This window comes from Phaenicophaeus curvirostris, chromosome 2 (assembly GCF_032191515.1).
Source record: "Phaenicophaeus curvirostris isolate KB17595 chromosome 2, BPBGC_Pcur_1.0, whole genome shotgun sequence".
Classification (NCBI taxonomy): Eukaryota; Metazoa; Chordata; class Aves; order Cuculiformes; family Cuculidae; genus Phaenicophaeus; species Phaenicophaeus curvirostris.
In genome coordinates this window covers 65157682-65182016 of record NC_091393.1, presented here as the reverse complement: position 1 = coordinate 65182016, position 24335 = coordinate 65157682, and the positions used below count along the sequence as shown (strand labels likewise).

The 24335-nt window shown below is 44.1% G+C and overlaps 2 protein-coding genes across 3 annotated transcripts in view; one reads left to right on the top strand and one right to left on the bottom strand.

The window, feature by feature from the left end:
• The window catches only part of EXOC8 (exocyst complex component 8), a 100698-nt gene extending 79424 nt beyond the window's left edge, over positions 1–21274 (top strand). The window contains exons 2-3 of one of the 2 annotated variants that reach the window (XM_069852293.1): positions 15385–16913; positions 17584–21274. In XM_069852293.1, coding sequence (XP_069708394.1) covers positions 15402–16913; positions 17584–18192 — 2121 coding nt within the window. In that variant the 5' untranslated portion in view covers positions 15385–15401 and the 3' untranslated portion in view covers positions 18193–21274. Of the gene's footprint in view, positions 1–15339; positions 16914–17583 lie in introns of those variants that run through there. The other variant, XM_069852295.1, reaches the window with a different exon arrangement.
• SPRTN (SprT-like N-terminal domain) lies at positions 8439–14859 on the bottom strand. The gene is made up of 5 exons (XM_069852306.1): positions 14573–14859; positions 12878–12977; positions 11936–12064; positions 10934–11201; positions 8439–10628 (listed from the first exon to the last, which is right to left on the bottom strand). The coding sequence occupies exons 1-5, from the start codon at positions 14839–14841 to the stop codon at positions 9895–9897; spliced, it is 1500 nt and encodes a 499-aa protein (XP_069708407.1). The 5' UTR covers positions 14842–14859; the 3' UTR covers positions 8439–9894.
• Positions 21275–24335: the final 3061 nt, after the last annotated feature.

Genomic DNA, 24335 nt, shown 5'->3' with positions numbered 1-24335 from the left:
TCAGGTTGGGCATACTTATTTTCCCTTCCTTTTCCCTCCCCCAGCCACAACATAATAACAACTAATATGGTGCTGGGCACATGTTCTCTGCAGTCTTATTTTAACAAACAGCACAGCTTTTGCTTAAGTTAACTCTCTTTAGTCCTAATTTTTTTGTTATGTATAGAACTCTTTTATGGAATGTAGGTAGTAATTTCTAAACTTTTATTACTTTTTTTATTTTTTCCCCACCTGCACTATAAGAATATTTTATTTTCTAAAAACCCTCTTTAAATAAAGTGGCACAAGTAGAAAACAACCATTTGGAGTTAAGAGCTGCTGCAACTTCCCAAGTGTGTGCTGTTATGTAATGACATAACCAGGGATGGCATGTATTTTACGGGAAAACAAGGGTTGCAGAAATCCGGGAAAAGCGGCAGGCTGCAGGGGGATTTTGCGGGATCTGTGCGGTCTGTGACTCAGGGGAGCGAACTGGGGTGTCGAAACGCCTGGGGACGGCTGGAAGCAGGAGGGAGGGACTGGGTCCCCCTGGTGTCCTCACTGGGACAAAGCCTCAGCATGAGAGCAGAAAAACGTGTCCTTCGTGTCCTAGACCCCACAAGAGACAAGCCGTTCTGGTCTACGCAGAGGATGCTGTGCTGCACGAACAAAAATTCTTTCAGCTTGTAGCAATGAAAGGACGTGCAGTTCGGCTGGGAGGCTTTTTCTTGTTGATGACGATGGTGTAAGCCCTTGTATAGATACTCATGAGGCAGCTTTACCTAGGACTACACATCCACTGCAGCAGGAATGAAGGAGGAGGGGAGGCAGGGGCTGGTTTCTTACACCTCCAGTGCTTACACTAGGCTTGCAAATTCGCTCTCATTTCCTCAGGCAAGAGTGCACGGAGAAAAACAGCTCTGCTTCCTACCTCCTCAGCACTTTCCCTTGTCATTCCTGCTCCCGCGTGTATAGGGAGGCCTCTCCTGCTCCTTCGCTAACCCATCACTTTTGCATCCTTCCAGGCTGCGTTAGCTCCCCAAGTGCTGTCCCACATCACCCCCCGTGCAGGCTTTTCTGCTACACCCCTTATGTGGGTGGTAGATGAAATGATAAAATACTTGGCTGAGGAAAATATTTGGGGGTTTATCTCCAAGATGAGGGCTGGCAGCAGCCTGGGGCCTGCCCTTCCAGGTGGTCAGGTGCTGTGATTTTTAGAGGGTGCTCCTCCTCATTTGGCAGATGTGTCTGGCTTAGACATAACAGCTAAATCGTGACCCTTCGTGGGACATACCCTCCAGCTGACACTGAATTCAGTGTATCTAACCATGCTAGCATCACACAGAAACAGTTTCGCGCCAAGCTTGGGTAGTCTTTCTGTTGAGGAAAGGGAAGGGAGAGATACAAGGAGACTGGAAACTGGCACAGGATTCACAAACGGGACATCTACTTGTCAATCTCCCAATATCACTTCAACACAAATCCACAGCTACATGTGAAAAAACACTTGGTGCTGGAATCAACCCATCATATAATAATCCACAGCTGAGTGTGTCTGCCCAATAGCAGAGACCTCCAGTGTCCCTTCCTGAGGAAGTTAAGGCTGTGTTTGCCTCAGTACCTGCTGCAGAGTGGTCACAGATGGACCGCGACTCCATGTGTAGTTCAGCACCTGCTGTGGTAGGGGTCCAAAGTGTTAATTTAGTGGGGGAGCACTTCCTAAGAGTCCTAAAGGGATCTAGAGGAAGGCTGCATTAAGACACCTTTAGGTGTTTTCCTCCACCCTTTGGTCTCCTTGTTCCTTCGGGAGATGCTCATGTCTATAATGCCTTGCAAAAAGTTCCAAAGTCTTGGCATCACTTACCACAAGGGCTCTGTGTCTGCTTTGACAAAACTGCATTTCAAGACCTGAGCACCAGCACACGTCCGCAGTAACACCTCTTGGGTGGTGTCCTCTTAGCTCTGCCAAATTGCCTAGGAAATGTTGCTAGCTAGCTTGAATAGTCTTATGGGTTCTTTGGTGCCTGAAATACCTCCCATATCCTGTCATGAGATGCTTTTCCTGCCTTCTAAATCTCTTATAGGTCCATTAATCACAACTGAGCTTTAATTCATATAATCAGTAAGGCTGATTGCTACTCCCTGCTGTGTGGCTTGGTGAGGAAGCAGCAATTAAAAACTGCCTTCCCAGGCCAGACCATGAGAAATGGTGACCCAGCTACATGCTTCTCCACCTGGCTTGGTAGGGCAGAGCTCCCTTGCACCTGTCTCTGTGTCATGACATGTGACCAGCTCCTGCCTGGTGTGTGGGATGGAGAACTTCTCCCTCCCAGACATTGCCTGGTTGGTGGCAATGGTGAGAGCTGTCCATGCCTAACCTTGCAAGGAAAGGAAGAAACGTGCAGCTGGAAATAAAATGATAGTTGAGAGATAGTGTGAGCACTCCTGGGCTGTGCCAGCACTAGGGTGAGCAGATTGATCTTTACTGCCTTCAGCTGCAACTTCACCCTGTCCTGCAATGCTTATGGAGCAGAAACCCAGGGCTGCAGATGTAGAAAGTCTTCTGAAGATGGTGTGGTCCAGCACTTCCACCCCAAGCAGGGTCACCCAGAGCAGGCTGATGAGGACCATGTCCAGCTGGGGTTTGAGTATCTTCTCAGATGGAGACACCACAACATCTCCGGGCAACCTGGTCCTGTGTTCAACGACCCTCAGTGTAATGAAATTGTTTTTTATGGTTAAATTAAATTTCCTCTACATGTACTGCTAAATGTAAAGCTGAAGACTAACCTAAATAATTCTTAGTGACATACCCAGCAGAAGACAGCAGATCCGAGACTGAAGTCCCCTGCTTGCAGCTTTCCATACGTGCCTTGGTAGAGCAACCGTCCTCTCTGAAGCCCCCAGGGTGTCCTGTACTCAGGATAACTCTTCCCTTTGGACATGTTGCCTTTGCCATCTGCTGCCAGAACAGTCCAGACTTTGTACTGTATTCTTCCACTGCTGCGTTATCTGGAACAGCCCGTGCCAAGTTGTGTGGTCCTGTCACACACCAGGGAGTTTGTCTTGCTGTTGGTTGAAAAAATAGCTGTAAGATGTGCCGTGCACTAAAAATAACACGGCCCCTACGAGTCTTGGGAGGAATGCCTGTAAAATAGCAAGTGTGTGCTGGGTTATGCATTAGGCAGGTCAAAACTGTTAGACTTGGTACACAGTGCTCAAAATGAAAAGGCATAAGAAGTAAATTACTCTGGTCAAGTAATTTTTTCCTTCTGAGAAGTGCTGAACAAAACGGCTGGTGCCTCCTCAAGCCATGTGTGGGAGCTGCGGGCAGCCTGCATCCCACCAAGCAGCGCCTGCAGGCAAATGCTGCAGAGGCTGCACCCGCTCCTGCAGGTGGGCACCCTCCAAGCAAGCTGTTCACACAGCTTCTTAGCTTTGTGCCTCTCAAAACACAATCCATACCCTCCTGGTGAATCAAAATCTGCTTACAAACAGGTGGCAGCACACTCGCTGAATGCATCCTTCTAGAAAGAAAATGAGGGGGGACGGGTATTAACTGGAGAGGGGCAGATTTAGGCTTGACATAAGGAATAATTTCTTCACAATGAGAGCGGTGAGGCACTGGCACAGGTTGCCCAGGGAAGCTGTGGCTGCCCCATCCCTGGAGCTGTTCAAGGCCAGGCTGGATGGGGCCTTGGGCAGCCTGGGCTGGTGGGAGGTGCCCCTGCCCGTGGCAGGGGGGTTGGAACTAGATGATCCTTAAGGTCCATTCCAATTCAAACTGTTCTATGATTCTATGTTAATTACTGGGAAGCTTCTGGGAAGAGACCAGGGTGGTCAGTGGGAAGGCAATGGCAGGGGAGTGAAGTGGTGGGGAGCAAGTGGACTAAGAGCAGAGAGGCGTTTTGGCTGTTCCTCCCAATCAGTAAGTGACTGAATGAAGGTACTAGAAGAACTTAAAACCCCAACTAAACCATATTCCTGTAGGTATAAGATACTGCATTGGGACTTCACTGAGCTCTAATCTAACTTTGACCCCAGACTTTGTGCAAAAGGAGAAAGTACTTGCTGTGAACACACAAATTATAGCCCAAAGATCAATGTTATGTAAAGAAAACTAAAGTATTTACAGCTTTTAAATTAAGCAATGAGGGAGCCAAATATGTGTCTTGCTGTTTTTTTGCTCCTTCACATACTCTTTGTTAGCAGTTCATGACATATAAGGTCTAAGTTTTTTTTGGACAAAAAGCAGACGAAATCATGGGAAGGATAGGGGATGGGCTGATAGGATAGGGTCAGCTATTCAGGCCAAGCTGCTGGCCCTTCTTAGAAACTTAATCTAGTCTTAAGGCAGCCTGGCCTGGCAGAAGCTAAAAGGGAACAGAAGGATTAAGGCCATGGCCGTCTCCCTTTTTTAGCTTTCACACCTACAGGACGGTACCCTTTCCTCAGTCTATCACACCCTTCCAGCTTCCCAGTTGAGCTAAGGGGCCAGAGATAAATTTTTTGTTTTATAACCCCCCCATCTTCCTATAATCTGATCCTGTTTCTCTTGTAAAACTGCATTAATGCCACATGGTGACAGAAAATTAGAGTTTTCACTGCAATAGATGCAAATGGTGTGGTAGATGTAGACCACAAAAGGATGACTTTTGGGTTATTCACTGAATCCTGAACTAGAAACAGGAGATAGTGACTCATCTTCCAAGTCTCTCTTGCTGCAAAGTGAAAAGAAACACTCAGAGAAAACACAGATGTAAATTCTACTTCTCAGCTAGTTGTAGACCTCCACCCCCCCACCCACCCCTCCTACCTCCCCATTTCCCCATCCCTCCTCCTTTAACTTCTTTTATGGTCCAGTCGGGGTTCCTGCTGATCCATCTTCAGGCAGGACTGCTGGTGTAGATGAAACACGAGGCTGGTAATTCTGCACTGTCTGTTCTTTCCCTGTAGTCCTGGAGGATGAAAGAAGTGCTCCTTAAGTGCACGGAGTGCCACCTAATGGCCTCTTGAAGAATCCCAAAGCTCCACGCAGCCTGGTGTATTGGGTTTTCCATACACACGAGTAGAGGAAAACACACACAGTGTATTTCCTCCCACCACCGAAATGGAAGCATCTTTCATGGCCTTCCCATCCACAAATCGCACTTGAAGGGTAACGTAACGGACACCTTTTAGACTCACATACAAGCAATTGATTCTTCAAGTGTAAGAATCCGGATGCAAGAAATTTGGTATTTAATTCGGGGTGTTAAATTTATGAGTGTGGGCTAGCAGGTAAGAAGCACCTGGTGGGGAGCAGCTGTTTCACTTATCATTACTATGTCAGGCTGTAACAATCATATGCTTAAAGGGAAATTCAGGTCAGAGGTAACTTCAGGAGGTCACCCAGTCCAACCTTTTAATGGACTTTCAATTTAAGGTGGCAAAATGTGACAGCTGGTGCATGGATACCATGTTCAAGGATGACCAGTTCCAGCAGTGATGAAGCAAAGAGCTGTGGTGAAAACTACAGCAGTCTGTGTCACCCCTTCTTCGCCATTAACTGCTCCAACTGATTTAAGAGATGTCCACCTGGCTTTTTCTCAGACACTCAGGGTTTGTTCTTTCTCGCTGTTCTGCTTCAGTAGAACGTAACCTGCTTTACTTTAAGGGTGTGCAGGGATGCTGTGTGTATGTAATGTAGCAAAACCGAAGGGCTCCAACAGAACACCCAACAAAAAAGAAAAATCCTTGCAAGCGTTTATTTCACAGAATCACAGAATTGCTAGGTTGGGAAAGACCCACAGGATCATCGAGTCCAAGCAATTTTACTCTACAGTAAAAACTTTACAATTCTACTCTACTCTTACTAAATTTACGCTACAGCACATCTTGCTGCTGCAGCAAGAGAAGCTTGAAATTCAAACAGTTGCTTTGCTTTTCAGGAATCATTCACTGGTTGTCCGGTTATGACTAAGCCCTCTCTAGCCTTTGATTTAGTAACATGTTACCCACTCTCCTTTATTACTAACAGCGGTACAGTGGCAGATAGCATGGCACAGTGTAAGCCCTTCTCTAGGTTGCTCCAAATGAACAACATTTAGTTGTTCTCTTGAGAAACATTCCTAGAAAGGAGGCTCAGATAACTAATTCCTGCCCAGTCTGAGCAGTGTCACCATCCCTGCCTGAGAAGTTTACTTCCACCACGGCAGAAATAGCCTGCTTATCAGCTTACACATAGGAATTAGGGTTGAACTTGCTGTGAGAATACACTTCTCATGTGACCTAGATACCCCAAGTGAATACAAACAGTGGTTGAACTACTGGAGATAGTAAAGCATAGCAGAACGGCACATCATCACTTTAAAAATATGTTATAAACCAGATTCTTTCTAATATATCTCTTCTTCCAACATACTGGTTAATTGTATTAGTCCAGAGAAAAATGTTACTTGCAATTCCTACAACAGAACTCATCAAGTATTATGAAAAATGCCTAGATGATTTTTCCCTAAAAAGTAAAGAATACTTGAAAATACTTGACCTTCAAGATTTCTTGCCCGATAACCACTTTCAAGGCATCTTAACAGCAGCCTCTCTAATAAAATAGCTAACTAACACCCATTTAGGTAGTTTAACCTCCAGAAATGTTATCTGAATTGTTCTGAGCAATTCCACTGCAGAATGAGATTGCTTTTGCCTTTAGTTTGCAGAACCATTTGTTGACCTTTCTCATACTGATTTGTCTCCAAAGTCAAGCGTATTAACTTGTTTCTCAGATTTCCAGTCAGGCAACTTATTTTGCAGTTCAGTGAAGCATGCTTGTCCAAGACTCATTACTGGCTTGTGTTGTTAGAGACGGTATCTAAACTCACTCAGGACAAAGTCAACCGATACAGAAGATGAAATTTCTCACCTTTGACCCAAATTTACCAGCTTATTTTAAAAACATACCGGTAGTCATTGTTGTAATTGTGGGAAGGACACTTGTGAAAAACAGAATCTTACAGAAACAGCACAGCACTCACAGCAACAAACCTGAAAAAACAAGGCCATGACCTGTTAATAATAGCCTGCAATAGGTAGCAACTGCAAAGCCTATCCAACCAGCTCTTTGTCACCTTTATCCTTACAAAAGAGATCTTGGCATCATAATACTTCATTGTACAACCATGCATGGGCAGAGGTGATGTTTTTCCAGAGCTGGTCCATAACTGCTCAATTGTTTTGAAAACAGATCTATTTTAGGACACTTGTATATCTGAGACAGGACTTGCCTACAGCTTAAGTTCCCTCCCCAGCCCCTGGCAGGCTACAGTATTCACTGAACTCTACAGGCCAATTCCCACATTTGTTTTCTAGTTGTTGTCCAAATGAACCGTTAATGTAAAAGAAGACATAAGGAAAAAAAAATTAATATGAAAATGTATTTAATACCCACATAGCTCCCTTCCTGAAGTAATCAGTTGCAATGGGAAAGACAAACCAGGAAACATTAGTAAGGGCGACATCTCTCAAAAAAGCTTCATGATGTTAAGACTGTTCATGGTATGAATTTAGTCCTCATCTTAAAAAACATACAATACTACAAATACATCAGAGTAGTACTGTTCCTGTAGATGTCAAGTTTCACTAGGACCACTGACAGATACTGCAGTTTTAAGAAGGAAGTAGGGAAAATTGGTATGTCAAACCAAATTTTAAAATCAGTATTTGTGAAGTTGTCCACAGAAATGTAACAAAAGTGAAACTATACTAAAAATGTGATGGAGAAGGCAGAGGGTGATGCCACTTACATTCACTAATACCTGTTTTTACAGGGAAATTTAAGAAGGAAAAGTGTTAATACAGAAAGGATCTGTATTAAAGGATCTGTTAGTAGATATACAAGTAAGCCCATGGGGGAGTAATGCAAGATGAACACACCTACCATGTGAAACCCAAGCACGCCACGTGTATCCCAAGCACAATTACGGGCTGGGCAGAGAGTGGATCAAGAGTAGCCCTGAAGAGGACTTAGGACTGCTGGTTGATGAGAAGCTCAACATGATCCAGCAATGTGCACTTGCAGACCAGAAAGCCAACTGTACCCTGGGCTGCATCAGGAGTGTAACCAGCAGGATGAGAGAGGCGAATCTGCCCCTCTACTCTGCTCTCCTGAGACCTCACCTGGAGCCCTCTGTTCAGTTCTGGAGCGCTCAGCACAGGAAGGACATGTATCTGCTGGAGTGAGTCCAGAGAAAGATCACAAAGATTAGAGGGCTACAGCACCTCCCCTAGAAGGACAGGCTGAGAGAGCTGGGATCGTTCAGCCTAGAGAAGAGAAGGCTCCAGGGAGACCTTATGGCAAATTTAAAATTCAGTAGTTTATTCAGAATACACAAGAACAATACAAGTTGCATTAAATACCTGTAGTGTCACTATTTAAAATAATACACCAATGTTTAAAAGAATAAAAGGTATCATTTGCCAAATTCCATTGCACATCAGTTTATTTCCCAATTTCAAAAGGGAGCAGCAAGTGATTCATTATATAAAGGCAAACACATGTGCATCAGAGGCTAATATAGCCAGTTGAAGCTGTAGCAACAATATATGTAACAGCATTTTTTTTCTTCAATAAAAATATTTGTGATCAGTTTTACAAGTAAGGAATCAAGCTGTTAACTGTTTAACCAGTTAAATTCTCTCAGTGCAGCAAGAGAACTGTTAACATTTCAGAAAGTTTATATGGAAAGTTTATGTACAAAACATCTGTTTAGTATTCACAACTTTCAAAGCACAATGGTTTTAGTACCTAACTGACTGGCTTGTTGAATACAAACTACCGAGCTGGTGGGCTTCCAGAAGCAAAACAAAAGCTGTCAGCTAACGTCAATTTAATGCTACTTTGGCTAGAAGTTTAACTGAAAATTGAAAAACCATGAAGGCTTTTATGATACAGCCAGGAAAAGTCTTTACCAGTATTGTTACCAATATTCCTCGTGCACATAATGCCTATATCCTAAGTAGCAGTGAAGTTTAAACACAGAATTTGTGCAAATCATCAGGAAGAGTTGGTAGAGAGTCTAAGCTGGGATCCTGGACCAAAGGACACATAAGACAGACATTCACTAGCTTCCATTTGACCACTCCAACTTTTAACAGTATAGGTAACTTTTAAATCCTTCTTGAAAACAAGTTCCTCAAAAAAAGAATTATTTTTTTAATCAAGCCCTTAAGTACCTCATGTACCATGTTGACTTCTGCTTCACTTCACTGCCCTTCTGGATTTCTTCTTGTCCTGCTACAATTCACCCATTACTAAAGGGACTCTGTGCTATGTTGTTGATGCCTATGCCTGTCCCATCTTTAACAAAAGCCCACATTCGAGATTCTTACTCTCATCTATCCTTTCAGAAAGGTTATAGGTGAGAAGGACCACCTCAGAGTGTAACTGTGGCTTATGCAAAGTATTTACTATATCTGCCACTTAAAACCAGAAAAACTCTCACCTGTTATAGGTGGTTAACTTTAAGAGTGGCCAAAAAGTTTTAAAATAATACCACAATGGGGGCTTAAGAACAAAGATAAATTAGGAGGATGAAAAAATGTATTAATTTTAAAAACTGCCCTGAAAACACAGTTTAGCAAGTACCCACCTTCACTTGTATTACTCAAACTCAGCAGCAAGAACGCTGGCCCAAACATCCACCCACTAAAACATGAGCACTGGATTCTTTCAGATGCTAAGGAGCAGCCAGCTTCCTAGTCAGTGCTGATGTGCAACTCCGCAAAACTTGTTATTCAGCATGCTGACAGCAGTTTAAATTCTAGTTCAGAACAGGCACACAAGGAAGTACCCACAGCTAAGCAAACCCTGAGCAAAGTAGTTTTCAAGCAACTCTTTCAGCCCTGGTTTATCTTGTTGAGACAGCTTTCTGAAAGGCTTTATGCAAGACAAGAATCAAGGTGTTCATTTATTTTAGACTCCAAAACCTCAGTCTGGCAAACAGGACAACTGACTTTTTTATCCTGCCTAACAGCAGTGCTGGATCTTGCAGAGGACACTGCAGATTCAGCTTTGGTTTTCATAGGTGTATTTATACTTGAAATGACATCAGTGCCCCCTTTTTTAATGAAATAGTTTTCAAAGGCAGTTTTGTCTTCCATTTTTGGCCACTGCTGAAGTGCGTTAGTACACTCGGAGCTTTTTTTCTCAGAGGCAACCCGAGCGACTGCTGTCTGTTCAAAACGTATTTGTTTTGGTGGTGTGTTATAAAGTGGCAAAACCCTCTTGCCATTCGCAGAGCCTTGGTTTGATTCTTCAGTAACACGAGCAATTTTAACAGGTGACCCACTAACATTCTTGTAAGCTTTTGTATTAGCAACAGAGAGTTTAGGAAACTCACGCTTTGAAGCTAAGTTGATTTTCTTACTGGCATCATCAGTATAAAGCGGAAAGAAGATGGCGCTACGGGGTGATTTGTCAAATTTTATCTCATTTTTAGGGATTGGTATTGTCTTTACTGCTGAACGATGCTGTGAATCAGGTGTTTCACTGTTTCTAACACTGGTGCTGGAATCTGTGCTTTTTCCTGAGAGTCCACTATCTCCTCCTCCAAGCCTATATCCCGTTCCACTAAAAGGCATAAAGTCTTGCATATCACGTATTTCTGTCTTGCCTGCAAAATAAGAAGAGAAGAAAATAAGAAAAGGTAGTAACTTTTCCACATATAAATCAGGGGCTTAGTATTTTATGTGCTTCACACAAAAGATCAGCTGTTTGGAAACAGTGTAGCAAATTAAATCTCTTGCAAACAATTAAATTGAGAAAAAGCCTAGAGATGCACAAATAAAATGGGCCATGTTCTTTGCTACATAACAGTAATATCTAAACAAAGCTCATGTAGTGGTTGATCTGCATTTATTCAAGAGACTGTTTGGACAAAAACAGCCTGGAAAAGATAAAATGAATTATTTTAAATACCTTTGTTAGTTGTTTTGGAATTTGGAAGTTTTGCTGGCTGAGTTTTCTCCTTGGATTTCTCAGAGAATTTCTCTGGCTCCTTAACTTTTGTGAACGTACCACCACACTTCTCTTGATGCTCAGCCCACCAAAAGTCTCGTGCAGAGGGTGCTCTATTCATTGAACGTTTCACATATCCGAAGTAAGGTTTTCTATACTGACAGGGGCCATTGCATCGCCACCAGTGCTGGCGGTACGAATCCACCTCATCATGAAAAGAATGGTAAATCTAGGTTAAAAAAAAAAAAAAGCAGTCATTCAGAAAGCTTCTAACTTATATCACCAACTCTATAATATTTTTAAAAAATACATTACCATTTCATTCCTCCTTCCATTACTGGTGTGAATTTTGCATTACCAGTTAAAAGAGCTGAACCCAGGTAAAATTTGATCAATCATTTTTTAGTTTTTAGGTACCATTAAAAGCTTTTAAAAAAAGACAGTATATGTAGGAATATGGCTTTCTTATTTGAACTGCAACATCACTTTGAAAATCTACCTACAATTTCATCCTAAATCACGTACTGTTCAGAATGCATTGTAAACAATACCAGTATTGCATTCTCCCTCCAGCTATTACCTTAATAGATCTTATCCGGCACATGATTTTTAAATATCATGAACCCATTAGCCTTTACTGATATAAATCTTCAATAAAACAGACTGCTTTTCACCAAATATTATTCTGAATGTGAAGCTATTCTGTCCCTAGTATCATTAAATTGTTTCAAGTTCAGAACAAAAGTCTAAAGAAAAATAAGCATATGACTAACAACTTTCTACATCTTCCTCCACAAAACAACTATGGAACTGGCACATACTGGGATGCAGATCTGTATTGGTTCAAACTGTGGTTCATCTAAGAAAGAACAAGTTTATTACTCAGTACCACACCAGGAATACTGAAAAACCAAATAAGGAAAAAAATCCTCTATTAAATTGTGTTCAGTGAATTACACTTACTGTGACATTGGCTCCAGTCAAGCGATTAATGCGATGCATGTGTTTGCAGAACTCTGGTCCATGAGATTCACGATCTTTGTCATTATTAGTAACAAAAAGCAGGGCATGGATCATTTCATGCAACAGTGTCTGAAACAACACAAATCACTAGCTATTTAGTGAAAAACATTACACATTTTCGAAATTAAGCTGGACTTATTTTACTCCTTTACATTATCTTGGTACTGTTATTATTTTCATGCATTCCATGTTCAGTCTGGGTCATAAAATTGTAATACTTGTTCTATCTGTCTAATCAAATTACCTGAATTCCTGTAACACCAAAACGTGCTGGAGAATATTACTACAGTAAGTGACATTCCAAACAGGAGAAAAAAATCATCAAACTTAAGTCAACACTTCAAAGAGATCATGCCCTCTACAACCAAAGAAAGAGACCCTTCTGAGAAGGTTGAAACTGCAGCATTCCTGTTCATTAAGCAAATCTGAATCTCAAGCTGATGCAGAGAAGCACACAAGGAGCAACACAAAGTAAGGTTTACAGTCATATTCTATATCCTTATTTTGTGCTGTTGGCCTTTTGGCCTAAAGATGAAACTATAGCCATCTTCTGTTCATGTTTTCAATCCAATTTTTTAACATTAGAGGATAATTCAGGAGTAAAAAGCAAGTTGTGGGGTTTTCTTCCTTTATAAACTCAGTAAAATAAAAAAGTGACTTTAGGCTCCTATTTAGGCTTGCCCATTTAGAAATATAACACTGAAACATTACCATGATGTTGCTCACTTAAGCAACACAAACACAGCAATAAGGCTAACACTATTTCATGATCTAGAAGTCACTGTATATAAGAATCCCACAACAAAATGTGACTATTGTGTATGGGGTCAGGGAGAGGCACAATACATTTTATGTGCAGATTTATAAGTAATCTTCAAATACCTCAACAAGATCCTTCCTTGGTCTTAACTTTAGGAGTGGCTCACTTAGACGAATGGAACACATTCCACCTTTTCCTTCATATCTACACACACCAGCACAGCTGAAAGAGACACAGAAAGAAAATATGAAAAGCTCCTTGATTCTGTAGTACGTGAAGAAAATTGAGAATTGGCATTAAAATGCTGTCTCCTTCCAACACAGGCTAGGTAACTCAGAACGTGAAAAAGCACTTTTAATAGTTACTTGAAAAACTCAGTATCATGAAGCAAGAAGAATAAAACCAAACCCCAAGTTCCTTAGAATAAACTGAGAGTAAACTAGCAAAAGTGAATTGATAATTTATTAGATCTCTTGCAATCACTGAATTCAAAGCTAGCTATTAAAAAGAAAAATCACAATGGACTATTGCAAGCTGTTTTCATAAGAACTCCTGATGGAGTGAAATACATAAAATAGAGGCAGGAAATTCAGTTTTCAACTGCCTGTTTCTGTATTTTCACCCCTCCTCCTCCTTTCCCTCTCCACTCCTGCAATTTTTCACTCTTACCAAACCTTTACATATCCTTACTTAAACATAGTAATCCAGCAGAAAATACGTCATTTTTTTGTTTGTTATTGAGGTTCTCTACAAGTTTAGTATCCAAGTACTTTTAAGTGCCTAAAGTACTGCAACCAGCAAAAGACAAGAGACGGCAGGACTCCAGCAGCCCACAGTTACCTTGGCTGATGTGCTGCAGAACTGCAGCCTATGCTTCAAAGCTGCTTCTTTTTAATCTGAGATTTTTTTGTGTATTTCCCTTCCTAGCCTAGTCTGCCCTGGTACTATACTATTGTAATTTCATATTTGCCTTTCTGTCATGCTGTAAAACTATCAGAAAGATTGAGAACATGAAAAATAACAGCAAGACAAGTACATTCTTATAAGTTTTGACATGCACACTTTAAGACCAAGTTATTTATTACACTTTTTGCCCACACTATTGGAAAAGCCATTTATGACTGCCAAGTAAAGGACAAAACACACATCACCAGTGACCAACCCATGCCACGGGGCATAAACCATGTTACAAAAGCAGGACCCTCAAGTATTATCTGCAAGAGAAGCTGTGGCACTGGCACACTGTGCCTACGAGGCCACAGCCAGGAGCAGAAGAGTGCAACAAATCATAGAATCACTGGGTTGGAAAAGACCTCTTAGACCATCAAGAGCTACAAAAAAGCTGGAGAGAGACTATTCATAAGGGCTTATGGTGATAGGACTAGGAGGAACAGGTATAAACTGGAGAGGGAAGATTTAGGCTAGATATTAGGAAGAAATTCTTCACTTTGAGGGTGCTGAGGCACTGGCACAGGTTTCCCAGGGAAGCTGTGGCTGCCCCATCCCTGGGGGTGTTCAAGGCCAGGTTGGAAGGGGCCTTGGGCAGCCTGGGCTGGTGGGAGGTGTCCCTGCCCGTGGCAGGCGGGGTGGAACTGGATGATCTTTAAGGTCCCTCCCAACTCAAACTATTCTATGATTCATCAAGTCCAACCATTCCTATCCGCCACTAAACCACGTCCCTGAGCAAATGACAGCCTCCCCTCCCCAGAGCGATGCAATGGGCTGGGGCTCATCTGACGGGTCGCAGCCTCCTCCGAGAGCCGTGACACGGCTCTGAGAGCCCCCTCTCCCTTCCCCGCCTCCCCGGGATATCGTACAGGGTCATGCGCGGGCTCCACGACACCTCCACGGCCGCCAGCCGCCCCCAGAAGAGCGCCTCGTTGAACTGCACGAAGAGGCCGTGCACGTCGGGGCTGGGGTCCAGCAGCTCCCACGCTTCGTCTACCACCGACAGCGGGCGGAGGGGCGAGGGGCCGGGCGAGGCCTCAGGGCACGCTGCCGCCGCCGCCGCCTCTTTATCCTCCGCTTCCCACAGCTCTTGGAGCTGCAGCGCCAGCACGAAGTCGCCCTCCTCCTCCTCTTCCATCCCGCCGCAGGGCCCCCCCGGCCGCGCGCCAGCCACGTGGCGCACGCGCACTGCGCCGCGGCCGCACCGCCTCCCTCCTATTGCGCGGGCGCGCCGAACGGCTCCTGGCGCGACTCCCGCCCCGCCCGACACCGCCTCTTCCCCCAGCACCGCTCCGCGCGGTCGCTCTGCGGCGCGGCGGGCGCGCATGCGCGTTGGGCGCGTTGGAGCTATGCGCAGGTGCAGCCCCCGTCTCCCTGTACGCAGGCGGTGTACGTCCCGCAGTACGTAAGCGCGGCGCCCGTCCCCTGTACGCAGGCGGCGTACGCCCCACTGTGCGCAGGCGCAGCGCCGATCCCCCCCCAGCCCCCATACGCAGGCGGCGTGCGCCCCGCTGTGCGCAGACGGAGCGTCCGTCGCTCTGTACGCAGGCAGCGTACGTCCCGCTGTACGTAGGCGTGGCGCCCGTCCCCTCCGTACGCAGGCGGCGTACGCCCCGCTGTGCGCAGGCGCAGCGCCCGTCTCGCCGGCGGCGGCAGCGGGGCGGGCACCGGGCAGGCAGAGCGGGTCGGGTCGGGGCGATGGCGCTGGGCGAGGGCGGCGGGAGCCGGCTGCGGCGGCAGCTGGAGTCGGGGGGCTTCGCGGCGGGGGAATACGTGAAGCAGCTGTCGCAGCAGTCGGACGGGGACCGGGACCTGCAGGAGCACCGGCAGCGCATCCAGGCGCTGAGCGAGGAGACGGCGCAGAGCCTGAAGCGCAACGTGTACCAGAACTACCGGCAGTTCATCGAGACGGCGCGGGAGATCAGCTACCTGGAGAGCGAGATGTACCAGCTCAGCCACATCCTCACCGAGCAGAAGGGCATCATGGAGGCCGTCACCCAGGCCTTGCTCCTCCAGGCTGACCGCGACGACCCCGCGCTGGGTGCCCGCCGCGCCGCCGCCGGAGACCCCTTCTTGTCTCTGTCGGCTAAGGAGGCGGCTGCCAGCGAGGAAGGGCGGCAGCGCACCCTCACCACCCTCCTGGAGAAGGTGGAGGGCTGCCGCGACCTCCTCCCAGAGAGCCCCGGCAAGTACCTGGTGTACAACGGGGACTTGGTGGAGTACGACGCCGACCACATGGCGCAGATCCAGAGGGTTCACGCCTTCCTCATGAACGACTGCCTGCTCGTCGCCACCGCCCTGCCCAACCGCCGCGGAGCCTACCGCTACGATGCTCTCTACCCCCTCGACGGGCTGGCCGTGGTCAACGTCAAGGACAACCCACCCATGAAGGACATGTTCAAGCTGCTCATGTTCCCCGAGAGCCGTATCTTCCAGGCTGAGAACGCCAAGATCAAAAAGGAGTGGCTGGAGGTGCTGGAGGAGACCAAGCGCAACAGGGTCCTTAGTGAGAAGCGACGCCTGGAGCAGGAGGCCCTGCCCCGGCCTACCCCGACGCCCTCTGAATCCACCAACCCCTTTGAGGAGGATGAGGAGGAGGAGGAGGAAGAGCCCTCTGCTGAGGAGGAGGTGGTTGACCTCTCACTTGAGTGGATCCAGGAGCTGCCTGAGGACCTGGATGTCTGCATTGCTCAGCGGGACTTTGAGGGGGCGGTGGACCTCTTGGACAAACTCAACGAGTACCTGGGGGACAAGCCCGTGAGCCAGCCCGTGAAGGAGCTGCGGGCCAAGGTGGACGAGAGGGTTCGTCAGCTTACGGATGTGCTGGTGTTTGAGCTGTCTCCAGACCGTTCGCTGCGGGGAGGGCCACGGGCCACCCGCCGAGCTGTGTCCCAGCTCATTCGCTTGGGCCAGTCCACAAAGGCATGTGAGCTGTTCTTGAAGAACCGAGCAGCTGCTGTGCAGACGGCCATCCGACAGCTGCGCATCGAGGGTGCCACGCTGCTCTACATCCATAAGCTCTGCCATGTCTTCTTCACCAGTCTTCTAGAGACGGCGAGAGAGTTTGAGACTGACTTCGCTGGCAACAATGGCTGCTACTCAGCCTTCGTAGTCTGGGCCCGCTCTTCCATGAAGATGTTTGTAGATGCCTTCAGTAAGCAAGTATTTGATAGTAAAGAAAGTTTGTCAACTGCGGCGGAGTGTGTCAAGGTAAGAGGGTCGAAAGAGGGTGGTATGACTTGATAGTCAAAACAAAGGCTGCAAAGCTTGTAAATCCTCTTTTCTAACCCTAGTTTAGTTGTTGAATGGGTCTCCAGAGAGATTTCCTCCATTGAAGCGTTAATGTTCATTTGAGGTTGGATTGCTGTTTTTTAACAGAGGAAACGGGTTTTTAGTTTAATAGAGGAAAGTATTAAGATGCAAATAGACAGCAAGAAAACAGGTGCCTTTATTTGTAAAAGTGACATATGTTGATTCTTAATTTGCCTTTAACCAGTAAGAGGGCCTACAGTTTGCATAAACTACATCTGAATGATGGGTATTTGAAGAATTTTTGTTTTCCAAGTCTGTCCTGGGCAACATTTCCATAATTTTTTTCAAGTCTAACTGTCTTAGGGTATGATTTCTTTCAGGTGCTAATAAGAAAGAAAAGAGGGGGAGAGGGGCTTCTAGTGCAGTTGTTCGGAGTATTTTTGACAGGCAGGATTTACCTTTCAGTTATTAATTTCTCATTAATAAGCAATTTCTTAAAGTAGGAGAAATAAGCAAAGTATGTCTAATGCTTCTCTGTTTTCTGAGAATCATAAATTTTGTAAATGCGTAAGTTATAAAGTTATGAAGGGGGCCTGGTAACACCCTTTGCTTTTCCTTTATACCCAAGGTAGCTAAAGAGCACTGCAAGCAGCTTAGCGAGATTGGACTGGATCTCACCTTCATCATTCATGCCCTTCTGGTAAAAGATATCAAAGGTGCTTTACAGAGCTACAAGGATATCATCATCGAGGCCACCAAGCACCGCAACTCTGAGGAAATGTGGAGAAGGATGAACCTAATGACTCCAGAGGCACTGGGGAAACTCAGAGAAGAAATGAGGAGCTGTGGGGTGGGCAATTTTGACCAATACACAGGTGATGACTGCTGGGTTAACCTTAGCTATACTGTAGTAGCTTTCACTAAGCAGACTATGGCCTTCTTGGAGGAAGCATTAAAGCTTTATTTTCCAGAGCTGCATATGGTTCTTTTGGAGAGTCTCGTGGAAATCATCCTGGTGGCTGTCCAGCACGTCGATTACAGTTTACGGTGTGAACAGGACCCTGAGAAAAAAGCATTCATTAGGCAAAATGCATCCTTCCTGTATGAAACTGTCCTTCCTGTTGTGGAAAAAAGATTTGAGGAAGGAGTTGGAAAGCCAGCCAAGCAGCTACAGGATCTGAGAAATGCTTCAAGACTGATGCGTGTGAATCCGGAAAGTACCACCTCTGTTGTGTGAAATGACCTCATTATTACTATGAACAGAGTGTGAAAGCACTTACTGAAAATGTTGTGCATTGAATATATGAACTAAATGATTTTTTTGAGTCCCTGAAAAATGCAGATGTCTAACTGCTGCACTCCAGAAGCTGAAGACTTGTAATCAAAGCCTGCAAGGATGCAATGCCTTTCTTGGTGGATGGTGGGTAGGGGAGCGAGAAAAAAGGTTGAGTTCACAGCATATCCTGTATAAGAGTGGGTTGTATGGTGTTTGTGACTTGGGAAATACTATAGTGTACCATTTTCGGCAAAATGTTTGTGAAAGTCTTAAATGTATGTGCACCATGTAGCAGGAAAAAAAATCAGTTCTCATCATGTCACTGTAAGAATTCTTTTTTTTAAGCAGCATTCTGGTAGGAGAAGTACTGAAACACTCCCAGGGTGTGGTATTCAGTGAGGCACATCCACCATCCAGATGTGACTCAGCACTGCAGATAAACAGCATGGATTTGCACAGTCTGATTTTTTTGGGAGCAATGGAGACTCTTCAGTTTCTCCAGCTTTCAAATTCTCTTCATTCATTTCAGAGGCAGACCTAAATGAAAAATATTTTTTTACAGGCCTTTTGTGTTTGGGTGAAGAGGCTGTTTCTATTTCATAAAATGTCCTGTGGGTTTTAATTACAGCTCTCTGAAAACGGACCTGCTTCTGTCAGAAACATTTGTTCTTTTCAGAGAAGTGAGAATAACTTTCTTCCCTTCCCCTTTATCTTCCCCTTCCTTGTTTTCTCATGGACTTCGTTGGAGTCAAGTCTGTCTGATGAAGCATGCAGTCTTGCTTGAGGTGTTGTCACAAATACATTATGGAGTATTACCTACTGGTAGAAAACATAGAGAAGAGGCATAAATGCTTTTGAGATGTGCAGGGCAGAGACACGGTCTGAAGGCACTGTTTCTTTTGCAAGAAATAGAATGCTAGTTTTGCTGTACAGAAGCAGCACAGAATGAAGAGATTGGGTTTGAGGCTTTCTGTAAACGATGTGATCTTTAAAATACACTCTCTTTCCTGTGGATATTAGTATCATTTACTGTAGTATGGAAATAACCAAGAACAACTATATTTTTTGCAGAAAACACCGGGACTGTATTTGATTGGAAACTGTATAATGTAGACGGGAGAAGTTTATGCAAATGCTTGTATGTTTGGATTGAATGATGTTGGCTATCTTGTTCAGTGTGTGCCTCCAAAAATAAAATAAGCCAAGTCTTGAGTAAAGGTTGGCTGCAGAAAACTGTCAGCATCATCTTCTAAGATGCATAAACTTCTTTCCCTTTAGTGAAGACTTTCTTAGTTGTGAGAAAATCATGTTACAGCTAAGTAACCTTGTATTAGACTCTTAATAAGTGTTCCAAGCTGGAAGAATAATTGAGTATCCCATTCCTCTTGCACTTTCAAATGAAAGCTTTTGCAATTTGTATCATGGTAGTGAATGCCTCCTGACTTCCTGAACAAACAAAAGATATCGCTAGTAAAACAATCTGCCTAACTGCTTATACTGGAGCTTCTTTATTTCTCCCTGTTTTCACAGTGCTTGTTCAATGCTGTTTTCACTTTTGTAGCTATTTTTCATTCTCTTGCTCTTTGGATGCTTTCTGAATGTCATATTTTGCAAAGTGTCCTACTGTCTCTGCTCATTTGCTTTCTCCAGTGTTTGGACTTTTTGCTAGCAAATCACAGAAACAGAAACGTACAAAAATGGTTTTAAAGGGTAACTTACTTCTCTTTGCTAAAACTGATTGAAAACCATTGAAATAACTATGGTTTTATTTCAAGGTGCAGGGACAGTTAGAACTTGTATGAACATGTTATGTCCAAGAGAGGGTCACACAGGTGTTATTTCACTAGTGAACTATTTTTGATACCAGAACCTAGTAAAGTATGTCAAAGTAATATATTCTCTGTCATTTGTTTAAAGTGGGCAAAGATTGCAACCTGGCTTTACTTAACCTGGAAAATAATTTCAAGTGGATTATAAGCGAGAGCTCTCCGTGATGACAGGTATTCTGGAGGAGAGGGAGAAGGGAGGGCTTGTTTTCTCTGAAGACAGGTATATTTTATTGTTTTCTTTACAGCAGAAGAAAGCAGAATAAATACAGATGAGCCTTACTTTTTTTTTTTCTTTTTTCTCCCCTGTGCAAGAAGAGGGTAAACTCTGGAATAGAAGCTTAAAACTCTTAACTATTGTGATACTTGAGGATTTTATGTGAGGAGCTGAACTGTAGTCTCATGATTCCCAGGTCTGGCATAAAATTGAATAGGAGGAGACCCTGTTTGTGCTTCTGTGGTAAGCTAGCATAGCCTATCTTATCAGAGGATGAACTGTAGGATGTTACTCCACCATGTGCTCTGTTATGCCTCTGTCACCGCTCCCTTCATCAATTTATTTATGGCATGCAGGCCCTACTGAGTTTGTCTCTACTGTCATCCATGGAGTGGTAGGTTTACATGGATGTTGGGTTTAATGGATTGGGGAATCTGGCCTTTTGTTTGAGTGATCAAAAATACCATGCTCGTGTGTTCATCATAGTTCAGATGCGTGTGGATTTGTATGAGCGGCTGTAGTTAGCACTGGTATTTTGTGAATCTGTTCAAGTCATAATAAAAGAAAAACAGTAACTTAAGGAAAAAGGTGTCCAATTAAATTAAACATGGTGTGTGTTTTAATTCAGTTAACAGGACAAGTGAACTTAGGCTGGGAGTCATGGTTTAATAAATCTGTAGATGGTAATTTGGAATGGCACTTTTCCTGAGCTGTACTCTTGGGATGGTGGTGTTCAAGTTGGGATTTGCAGTAACTACTGAGTAATACAATTGCAGTTTTGTTGATTTGGGGAAGAAGTAGTCATTTTTACCTTTTTTTTTTTTTTTTGAGACAATTGCATATAAAATCTGTTTTCCTTTAGCTGCTGTGACACAATCGTGATGTGTAAAATGAAGATTTTTTTTTTTTTTAAAAATCAGATGAATGTATGTATTAGATTAAATGCAATAACTTTTCTGGACAGCGAGGACCATGTATTAAAACTTTCGGACATACAATACTGGTGGTGTATTTTGTTTTTATTATATCATCAGAAAGGGGATATTGGTTCAAAGTTCAAGTCTACTAATAAATTTCCAGTGAAGTCCAAGATCTTCAGGTCAGTCATTTGTGAGAGAGATGTAAGAGGCAGCCAGGTGATGAAAGCCAAGTGATGTCACTTCAGTTACATTCTTAAAAACTCAGTGTGTGGCTTAATACCATGAAATTGGAAGAAAATGTTTCTCAGTGTTGTATCTGATTCAAATTATGGAGAGGCTGTACTCCAGTCTCATGGGACTGAGGGTGGACATGTAAGGCCTTATCAACACCACAACAGCGTAATGATGTAGGGTTTGTTACCTTCCAGAGGGTTATTTCGTCACTGGAATCCCTTCGTACTTGAGTGCTGAATGTGCAATACAGTCCATTTTCTCACTAGGTGGAGCTTTGTCCATGGAAACCTCAGTATGCACTGAGCAGGCACACGCATTAAATCTGTGTTGCCTTGCGCTGTGGCTTGGGATGTTTTTGTAGCATGCCAGCAAATGAAGATGTTACACTGAACAATTCAGATGTTTGGGTAAACACTTTTTCCTTCCTTGCTGGTGCTTTTCTTTTGTGTTTTCTAATTCTTGAGCTGTTAATTCCTTAATTCTTCATGATTTCTTTTCCTGCTGTGTTTCTATACTGTTGGCAGACATCCTGCAGAAGATCTCAACTTTCTATTTTTTCTAGAGGTATGATGTACCAACATGTGACTTTTCTGCCTGAAACACACTTGCTAGACTGCAAGCCTCTGCAGTTTGCTTGTTCTAGCTTCAGCTCTCTCATGTAGCATGTTTAGCTTAATGACATCTCAAAGATGAGCTTGTGTGACCACTTGTAATTTTATTTCAATATTGGACTGAAATTCCAATGAGCACTCGTGCTCATAACGTAGCTTTGCGCTCCAGGACAATAATGCAAAAGGTCCCCACCACTGATCTTCATGACTTGCACACTCTTTACGTTTGCTGCACAACATTTATGTTTTAATTGACTGCCTTTTACTTCAAAATACTAGAAATTCTGCAAACTCTCAGTGTGTTTTCTCTGAAGAAAATCAAATCCAGAAAGGGGCTTATATGTCAAGAAGCTTTGTGAGCATAGCCTGCAGTCATGTGCTTTTCCTCAGAGTTTTAAGAGTTGTGATACGCATTCAATCCCTACTAACTCTGAATGATACTGGAGAGAGAAATGCTGCCAATTGTGGAAAGAACGTTTCCCAGTTTTATGCAGTATGCTGTTTGTGTGAAAATTGATTTTTGCCCTTTATTTATACCTCTTGAGTATTTAGGAAGTCTTACAAATACAACTTCAGCTGCTACAACATGCCCTGTAATACAGTTTTCAGCTTTGGGGTTACAGGCTAAACTAGGTTCTCTGCTAGAGATGTGCTCTAGCTGTTAGACACAGCGAAGATAAGATACTAGCAAGAAGCCTGGTGGCTGGATCATAGCTGTATTCCTTTTGGTGGCCTGAGCATCACGATGGTCACCCAAGCAGGAGATCATATGGGTGGGTGGAGACAGCTTGCTCCCCAGGTTACTTGAAGAGAGCTGTGATGGCACACGGTTACCAGTGGAGGTCCCACGAGAGCTCTGCATTGGTGAGCACCACCTGGGCACAGGGAAAACAGCCATCCACTGGTATTTGCAAGAAGATAATTGCATTCAATTTGTTCTCATAGACCAAGACAAGAGCTCAAAGCATGTATGAAAGCCGAGATAATAATCTCTTCATGTCATGGCAGGAGCAGGACTCTGAGGCATTGGTGAAGATTAGCCAAAATATAATTTGGCCCTGCAACTGTTGGGAAATCTTGTTCAGATGTGTTAATAAGACAGTGTCTGATTATTGAGTGTATTGCATTAGGGAGGTGGACAAGGAAGAAGAGCAGGTAGCATTAACTTCACTGCTCCTTGGAAAGTCCTTAGAGATGCTTGGATTAATGATGTTTTCAAGTTATTTAAAAAAAAATAAAATCATGCAGCTCTTCAGCTAGTTGCACCAACACATGCCTTTCTTTCTTTGTCCTCCCAGAAAGCTGATCCAGTCAAAATCAAAATTCTAATGAAGGTGAGAGAGAGTTAGCCAAACTCTTTGTGATACGAGGTGTATGAATTTAAACACCTGCAAACGTGAGCAAAACTGAGATCTGAACTTTATACACTCCCCAGTCTCACTCGTGGCCACAGGAAAACTTTGCCTCAAGCACTTCCAGGCTTCAGGTTCTCTGGGCTTCGAGTCATTCCCACAGTTTCTAAAATCACGATTCATAGACAACTGCCTGTGCCAGTCAGATTTGTTAAGACTAATGTGTTTGATTTTTCTTTAGCTATGGCTTTACAGCACTGCTGCAGTCTGGGGATTCCTGTTGTTCTGTTCATTTTCAGCAATCCAGACCCAGCTTTCACAATAGGAAGGGGCCCAGCCCCAGCTTCTACAGGATGGTGTTGTCAGAAGAGTACTTGAAGCTCTGCAGAGAATCCTTCCTTCCTCAGGATTCAGTTAATTTCCCTCTTAAAATGTGGAACTCTGATAAGCAGCTCCTGTTCTGCTTCCCCCCCACCCCCCCACCCCCCAGCAATTGGCAGGATTATTTGTTTTCCCACTCCGCAATGTAACCTCTCCAGCAGAGGTGCCAGACTGGCTTTGTGGAGGAAGGAGGCCAAACCACATGTTAAATTACAGTCTGTACATCTGTTTTAACATAATTCAGGCCATATACCTCCCTGCCTGCTCTCACTAATGACAATGTATGTGGGGAGGAGGGGAATCTGGAGGGTTATGAGGAGAGCTCTGTAATCTTTGTCCCTCTGACTTCCATCCAGCAGGGCACTTAAGCACACACTGAAGAGCATAGCGTGTCCCCCTGGATTTAAGAGGCCCACTCCTATACTCAGTGTTAATTAGATGTTAAAATGTTCTTCCAACGGGCAAAGAAGCAACAGGGGGTGATAGTAGAGCAACAGCAGCCCATGAGCAAACAAAGCATGTGTTTCTGTGATGGCTTAACTTTAGTGTGACAAATTGTGGTC

Bases quoted from the DNA above. Each gene is read 5' to 3' on its own strand.
- SPRTN (XM_069852306.1), bottom strand. From the start codon at position 14,841: ATGGAAGAGGAGGAGGAGGGCGACTTCGTGCTGGCGCTGCAGCTCCAA. The intron at 12,978-14,572 runs GTACGATATCCC...TGTCTCTTTCAG, and splicing joins TGGAGCCCGCGCATGACCCT to CTGTGCTGGTGTGTGTAGAT. The intron at 11,202-11,935 runs GTAAGTGTAATT...TTTTTAACCTAG, and splicing joins TGACTGGAGCCAATGTCACA to ATTTACCATTCTTTTCATGA.